General features: G+C 48.0%; 1 protein-coding gene across 1 annotated transcript; it reads right to left on the reverse strand.

Annotated features, from left to right (window-relative positions):
- Positions 1-7,090: 7,090 nt before the first annotated feature.
- Positions 7,091-8,056, reverse strand: LOC102375812 (olfactory receptor 1020-like). Its single transcript, XM_006034120.1, has one exon. The coding sequence runs from the start codon at positions 8,054-8,056 to the stop codon at positions 7,091-7,093; it is 966 nt and encodes a 321-aa protein (XP_006034182.1).
- Positions 8,057-8,472: the final 416 nt, after the last annotated feature.

Below are 8,472 nucleotides of genomic sequence, written 5' to 3' on the forward strand. Positions count from 1 at the left end.
ACTCCCCTGCTTCTCTTCCCCTGCTACAGTGGCCTCTCCCTTCCCTGCTGGGCCATTAACACCACCACCCTGGGGTCTCTGCTGGGCTCCACAAGGCTGGGAGCAGCAAAGAGACCGGGGGCAGTCACAGCAGGAGGCAGCAGTTGCAGATGGCACAGCAGTCCCTGCTAGCTGGAGCTACAGCCCAAGCTCAAACACACACTGATTTGACAAAGGGGCAGGCAGTGCCACCCATAACACTCACCCTGCCCAAACACTGCAGCAGGGGGAATGCTCACTCTTAGCAAGGGGGACTGAAGTCTCAGCCTGTGAGTCCTCAACCCCTTCTCTCTCCCTGAGTGATCCCTCTGGCCAAGCTGAAGCAGGGGCCACGGGGATTGTGGGCAGACTGGAGCTTTGGGCCAAGTTTGTTGGGGGAGAAGGACCTGGCACATGGTAATCGTTTCCACATCCAGGGGGTGGTGTCACCCCTAGAAACCCTTCAGTCCTTACTGTCTTCAGGCAATCATCCCTACCCTTCCCTGCCATGCCGTGATGTTTTGTTATCTGTGTAAGGGAGGCTGCCCCAGGGCTTCCCAAGCTGATTGGCCTCTAATGACAACCAGATGTCTATGGTAGCTGCCTTAATGGCCCATGGCATGGTCCCTTTCCACCACTACATCATGCTGCAAGCCTGGCAGGTGTTATCACTAATTGATGTCCTCTCCTACACTCTCACCCCTTTCTCCAGACTTACGGCTTCCAAAGCCTGCTTCCACCTGGCCCCTCTCTCATCCCTCAGGCCTATCCTTTGCAAGGCTTGCCTCTTCCAGGCCCATCTCTTCCAAAACCTTGGCTTCCTCCAGCCCTATCTATACCAAGACCCTTCTCTCCCTACCGTACCCTGCTCCTGGGCTCTGGCTTACCCCACCTGAGCTGTGTTCGAGCCCTGATGCAGCCCTGCTGCCACGAACTCCTCTCCCTATGGCCGTCAGGGCAAAACTGCCTGATTTCATAGATATCAGGGCTGGAAGGGACCTCAGAAGATCATGGAGTCCAGCCCCCTGCCCAAGGGGCAGGAAATCAGCTGGGATCACAGGATCCCAGCAGGAAAAAAGTCTAATTGACTCTTCAAGGAGTCCAGAGTAGGTGCTTGCACCACGTCTGGTGGCAGTCTGTTCCAGGCCTTGGGGGCTCAGACTGTAAAGAAGTTCTTCCTTATGTTCAGCCTGAAACAGTCTTGGAGAAGTTTGTGACCGTTTGACCTTGTCATCCCATGGGGCACTCTGGTGAACAAGCGTTCCCCCAGATCCTGATGCACACCCCTTATATACTTATAGGCAGCCACCAGGTCCCCCCTCAGCCTGCACTTTTGCAGGCTGAAGAGTCCCATAGCTCTCAGCCTCTCATCATAAGGCCTGTTTTCGTGCCCTCTGATCATGTACATGGCTCTCCTCTGGACTCTTCCAAGCTTCTCCACATGCTTTTTAAATTGTGGAGCCCAGAATTGGATCCAATACTCCACCAATGCTGAGTACAGCAGGAGGATGCCACCCTGGGATTTGCTAGATAAGCATTTATGGATGCAAGCCAGAGTTCTTTGCTTTGCTGGCTGCAACATCACATTGGTGGCACATATTCATCTTTTGGTCAATCATGACCCCCAGGTCCCTTTTGGTCATGGTGCTAGCAAGCGTTGCACAGCTGAACCTATAAGCATGCTGTGGGCTTTTCTGCCCAAGGTGGAGTACCTTGCATTTTTTGGTGTTGAAGGCCATCAGGTTTCCATCTGCCCATTTTCCAAGGCTGCCAAGGTCAGCCTGGACTAACATCTTGTCCTTGGGTGTGGACCCTTCACCCCAAACTTAGGTGTAATCACCGAACCTGGCCAGTCCACTTCTGACACCAATGTCGACATCATTAATGAAGATAATGAAAAAAATAGGTGGGATATTGGGCAGCTGCCAGAGGGTGAAGCCTGCTGCAGCAACACTACACAGCCACTACGTCCTGGGAAGAAGCCGGCCGGCATTACTGGCAATTGCACTTTGCAGGGCTTTGGCCCCCGTCAGCTGGCCCCTTACCCACTAGGCTGCTGTGTTTGGAGGGGCCGTGGAGAGTGAGGGAATTCAAGGGGCATGTGGGTAGCTTCTTCCGAGAAGAAGGTGGTAGGAATTGGATCTTTGCTCCTGTCCCCTTCTGCTTGTTATGGAGTTGCAGGGAAATTATTAGGACCCCGTTCTCCAGTGAGCCTTGACATAATTGTCAACATCCTGAACTCAACAGGGCTGCAGCTGACAGCGCTGAGGAGCTGGAGGAGCAGAGCTCTCTTGAGGTAGGAAGGTTTTTCTTCCAAGAGCCCAAAGAAGAAGGGCCAAGTGTGGGGGTGAGCTGCAGAGGCCCTGCCGAATGCTCTCACACATATCCCTCTTTCTTGTCCACCATGAAACAGCCCAGCTGAACCAGACTACAGCACTGGGTTGTTTCTTTTATCGTGTCTAACTCTGTTGTGTTCCTCAGCCACCAGATAAATGCAAAGTCAGTCTCAGATCCACCAGCCCCAGCTTCCAAGCAAGTGGAAGCGCCCTCTGAAGATTGGAGGGAAGAGAGAAACCTCTCCCTTCCTGTGGATGCTGGGTTCCCCCAAGATTTTTCCTCCGAGCTTTACCTCCACACCCTGCCCAAGCACACCCTTATTCTCTAAGCATAGAAACTTAGCCGCTGCTGTGGACTGCACTGGGTTTCTCTTCTTTCCCTCCACAACTTCTCTCTATGTGCCTCAAAGGGTGGTGACACTCTCTGCTCTGCCCCGTGACTCCTCTTCCAGTCATCTCCTGCAGAGACTGGCCAGGCCTCATCTGGTGACAGTTGCTGAGATGACCTCAGCAGTGACCTAACAATGCTGGGCTTTGTGCTGGCAGGTGACCTCATAGTATAGGCCTGACGTGCTCTCTCTGGCTTGTCGTTTTTTTTGGTTGGTTGTTTTTTTCTCTGTTTCTACCACATGTGGGCATATGGACTTCTTCCATTTTCAGTGGAGAAGTCCATTCCCTAATGGTCAGTGTCAAAGTCCTTTCACAGTCCCTTTTCTCTTCTGCGGGGGAGGCGAAGATGCCTGAAGTTTCCACTCCGAAAAATAAAACACCTGGTCAAATGGAGACATAACAAGAGTCGGGGGATTTCTGGGGGGTACTGCAGTTGTTTTCTCACCCCACTATGCTATTGAAATTGCACCAAACCCGGATGGCTTCCTTCTAGGCTTCTGAAGATGTGGACGTGCGTTTAGTGGAAGAAGTGCCCGTTTTCCATGCCCTCCCCTAGGCAATGAGACTTCTTTCATGAAACTCCTGGAGGGACACCCTGAGGAGCGTCTGCACTTCACCCTTTGGACTGCTTCCAAGGAGAAGGTTTCTACAGGCTAGTCTTTGTGCTCCAGGAGACTTGATTTCCCTCTCTCTAAAGCAATTAGGTGGCACCCCCAAGAGACTTTGGAGTGCAGAAGCATTACTGGGATGTCCCCTTGATTCCCTCAGGATGATGGCCTGTCTTTAGCATGAGCCCCCTGCCTGCCTCCCCTTCACTCCTCCGCAGCTCAGAGCATTAAGCCGAGGCACGCTTAGAGACAAAGAGCTAGCTTTTGCCCCCCTGCTGTGACCTGGACATCAGCGGACTAGGTCCATGGCGATACACAGCATGGCCACTCCCCCGCCGCTTGCTCCGAGTGACGGGGCTCGGCTGCCTATCCTCCGTAAGGGGGTACACCCTGTTCTCCTACTCACAGTCAACCTGTTGGTGCAGACTGGGCAGCCGCCGGAGGGTGAAGTCTACTGCAGCAACATAACACAGCCACTATGTCCCGGAGAGAAGCCGGCTGGTGTTCCTGGCAATTGCACTTTGCAGGGCTTTGGCCCCTGTCAGCTGGCCCCTTACCCACTAGGCTGCTGTGTTTGGAGGGGCTGTGGAGAGTGAGGGAATTCAAGGGGCATGTGGGTAGCTGCTTCTGAGAAGAAGGTGGTAGGAATTGGGTCTTTCTTCCTGTCCCCTTTTCCTTCTTGTGGACTTGCAGGGAAATGATTAGGACCCCGTTCTCCTGCAGGCCTTGAAATAATTGTCAACATCGTGAACTCACCAGGGCTGCATGGTTGTTTCTTTTATCACGTCTAACTGCGTTGTGTTGTTCAACCACCAGATAAATGCAAAGTCAATCTCAGATCCCCCTGCTCCAGCATCCATGCAAGTGGAAGCACCCTCTGAAGATTGGAAGGAAGAGAGAAACCTCTCCCTTCCTGTTGGTGCCAGCCCCTTGAGTCCCTCGCACAGTGACCTGTCTTTGGCATGAGCCCCCTTCCTGCCTCCCCTTGCCTCCTCCGTAGCTCAGAGCATTAAGCCAAGGCGCCCTTAGAGACAAAGCGCCTGGTGTTGCCAGGTGACCTCATAACAGAATCCTGTGAGGACCTCACTCTCCTGCCTTTTCTCTTTGTCCCAAATCTCGATTTTGAACATTTCCTTACCAATAAGTGATGAGTCCTTAACTCCCATGGCCCCTTTTGAAAATGCAAGCCTTATGACCCCTGGGTGGTCACATGGAGCAGCAAGGGACCGAGTGTCTGCCTGCTATTGATGCTTTCATCCAAGACTCTTGGTTCTGCATGCTATTTATATACCATTGTAAAGAGGCTTCTTCATTATGTTTTACTGTTTCTCTTAATTTCTGTTTAGCTTATGTGGAACCACTGAGCTCACTCATGCCCTCACACTGACTGATGTTCAGTAGACAACTCAGCCAACAATTGTACATACCAATCTTGCTGGGTTCTTCATGTCCAATTTCTTGCACCGTTTCGAAAGAAAAGACTTGAGTGCAAGTAGCAAAAAGTTTAGGGGCACCTGTCACTCTGTGACACCATGTCTCCATTATTCATACTTCCCACACTGATGCATTGCAAATTTCTTCTGGCATCCCCCTGGACTGGCAACTTTTCAGGTCTTTGTGGACAAGGCATTCCACAGGTGATGGAGCTAATCTTATACTGGTAGCCATATAGGTTAATAGAGAAAATGGCCCATAAATTGGCTGTAAAGTGCACAAAAGTTTGGGCTGTTAGGGGACAGTGCCAGCTGTGAACTGAATGAAATTTTCAAACCCCTGTGCTTTAGGAGATGATGAAGCCTTGAGGACACTTCACAAAAGAAGAAGGTTTTTTAATAGTTTAATGGTTTCTCTTTTTAATACTTTAAGGGGTGGGGTGGTGGTAGGGGACAGTCTGGAGTAAGGGTGGCCTGATTTTTATACAGCCCCACAAGCAACTACAATTTCTAAGGCCTCAGCTTTTAATAGGCCACAATTAAAGCTACCAAGTAGGACTGACTTTCCCCAGAAAGCTGATCTCCCACCTTCTGAGAGGCCACTTCCTTTAAGATGGCTTGAGAGTAAAAAGACGTGCCCCAAATCACTTGCCATTTTAAAAAGAAACTCCTGGAGTTTTAATTATATTTCTGTGCATGTATCCCTTTTTCAATTGCCACTGGCTAAATTATTCCCAGTCAATGTTTATGCCTGTTTGAGAATTGTTGATGCTCTTCTTTGGCTTTTGTCCACATGAGCACAGGTTGAAAACGAACAGATTTAAGGTCCTGTGTGGGAAATATGAACACAATTAGCACCTGACCTTTGCTCCTACTGCACCTGTTGCTAAAACTGATGGATGAGAGCAGCTCTTCAGTGGAAGTGGTCAAAACTTCCTCACAGGAGTGCTCCCCTGGACACCACCAGGCTAGTGTTTTCCACAGCGCCTAGGAGACATAGGTGCAGCAAATTCTCTATGGCCACATGGAATTTGATTTCAAAGGGAGCTGAGGGAGTATCAGTTTTTGATCTTTTGCAAAGCCTTTTGATAAAAGTGGGGTATTTTCAGATTCTTTTTAAAAAAATGTGATACCAGCAGATGTCAGAATTATGGGGCAGAAGGGAAAAGCATTTTCACTCTTCTGTTGTTACCAACTTCTTCAAGAACAAATCCACAGCCTTTCCCCGTTTCCAGTGTGCTCTCAGTGTTTACGTCTTGAGTGTCTGGAAGATGTGGACATGGCTTTTGCTTTAGAGGCTTCTAATGCCATCTAGAATATCCCTCCTCCTTATCTGTCATTTTGAGAATTTCCCCTTTATTAACACATCTTTCCCTTTGTGTTCAGTCTAAGCCCCCTGACTAAGCAACAGGGCAAAGCCATGAGAGAAAAGGGAGAACAAGTTTGCACAGAAATGGTGAATGCAGAAGAATCAGAGAATATCTCCAAGGTTGTTGCTCCTGATAAAGGGCTATTACTGCCAATTCTCTTACCCTATGTGAGAACAAGGAACAAGAGATCTGCACAGAGCTTAGGATCACTTTTTTATTGTTGTTCAAAATGACCTTTAAGTGAAGAATTTTCCCCCTGAAAATGTCAAATTTAATTTCCTTTTTTTTTGGTTGGCAAAATCATACAATGGCTTCCTTGACTGTATTTTTCCAGGGATGAAGTACACTCCTGATTAAAGGTTGAATGGTAGGACCATTGGAAGCTTACTAGTTAAGAGCAGAGGAACACATGAATGGTCACACTAAGGGTAAATCTGCTCACAGCTGCTACTGCTCAAGTACTAGCTAGCTGGTGGTAGCAGTTTAGCAACTGCAACCTGGAACTCAAAGCTACGCAGACTGTAAAGCCACATGAGACACTTGGTAAATACTTGAGTGGTTAACAGTGTTTCCTCCAGTCCAAGTAGCATGTCACTGGCAAGGGAGATTTCTTAAGCATAAGGACAGCATTAGGGACAAAAACAGATGGATATAAACTGACCACGAATAAGTTTAGGTTGCAAATTACAAGAAGGTTCCTAAACATGAGAGCAGCAGGGTCCTAGAAAAGCCTTTCAGTACAAGCACTGAGATGCTATGAGAACAAGTTAGTCTTTTTTCCATTTGGGCTTTCAGGAAATTATTTTTTATTCATAATTTTCAAAATCTTTTTCTAGATAAACTGATTAAAATTGTGATTAAAGAAAATAATTTATTAAAACACATTATGTTTTTAACAAGCTAGAAACGGTAAAGATTGGTGACAGTTTCTGGCATCAGATGAGATGGTTCATTGTTAATAGTAGTTTGGTCTCCATTGTCTTCTTCAGTGCATCTTTTACATCCTTGTTCCTAAGGCTGTAGATTATGGGGTTGAGCATGGGGATCAGCAGACAATAGAACATTGAGACAACCTTTAAGTGGTTTGGGGACGATGTCTCGGAGGGTACTGCATACATGTAGAAGGTTGCACCAAAGAATAGCGCCACAGCCATGACATGGGAAGCACAGGTAGAGAAAGCTTTAAGCCTGCCTGAGTGAGAGCAAATCCCCAGGATGGCAGAAGCAATGTAGGTGTAGGAGACTAGGATGGCACCAGATGCAGTTACTATGAAGACAGTAGAGAAGGAGAACAATACAATCTCATTGATGTACGTTTCACTGCATGAGAGTTTTAGCAGTGGTGGGAGGTCACAAAAGAAATGGTCGATCTCATTGGGCCCACAGAAGTCCAGCTGGAACATTAGAGTGGTGTGCACAGCAGTATTGAAGCCACCACAGAGGTAGGAACCCAGAGCCAACAGGTAACACATCCTCCTGGGCATGTTCACCTGATAGAGCAGAGGGTTGCAGATGGCCGTGAAGCGGTCATAAGACATTGCTACGAGAAGGAATCCTTCAGTGGAAACAAAGAGACCACCAAAAAAAAACTGGGTGGCACATCCATTGTAGGAAATGGTTTTGCTCTTAGAGAAGAAGTTGACCAGGGCTTTGGGTGCAACGCTGCTGGAGTAGCAGAGGTCTATGAAGGACAGGTTCCTAAGCAAGAAGTACATGGGGGTAGTATAGAGCTGTGGGTCAATACTTATTACAATGATCAAGCCTACATTGCCCACCACAGTTATGGTGTAGACCACCAGGATGAGCACGAAGAGGAAAACCTGAAGAGGTGGGTGGTTGCTGAATCCCAGGAGAATGAACTCAGTCACTCTTGTGTGGTTTTCCACAGTCACTGCGTACATCTCTGAGAAGCTGCAGGGGCACGAAAGAATCAGCATTAAACAACAAGGAAGCCAAATCCACAAGCCCAACTAAATCCAGATGTTGACACAGAAAATTAAATCTGAAATCACTATACTGGGTGGAAAGCAATCTTGTCTCCCTACAAATGACCCCAGCATGAAATTCTCTCTGGAATAAAATAGCTATGGAAACGTGTTTTATTTTCTTGGGTAGTGGACAGGTCAAAAGCACAGAAGCAATTCATAAAGGATAGATATTAGCAACAAGCCATCATTTAAAAGAAAGGGCAGAAAATACCTGTGCCAGTTCTTCCCCTCTCTAATTATGGACTGCTTTATGAATCGAGTTAACTGTTGAAAAGCACTTGATCACATGCTGTGTTGGTGAAGGCTACATTTTTCAAAGGAGTCTAAAT

This window comes from Alligator sinensis, unplaced genomic scaffold (genome assembly GCF_000455745.1).
Source record: "Alligator sinensis unplaced genomic scaffold, ASM45574v1 scaffold79_1, whole genome shotgun sequence".
Classification (NCBI taxonomy): Eukaryota; Metazoa; Chordata; order Crocodylia; family Alligatoridae; genus Alligator; species Alligator sinensis.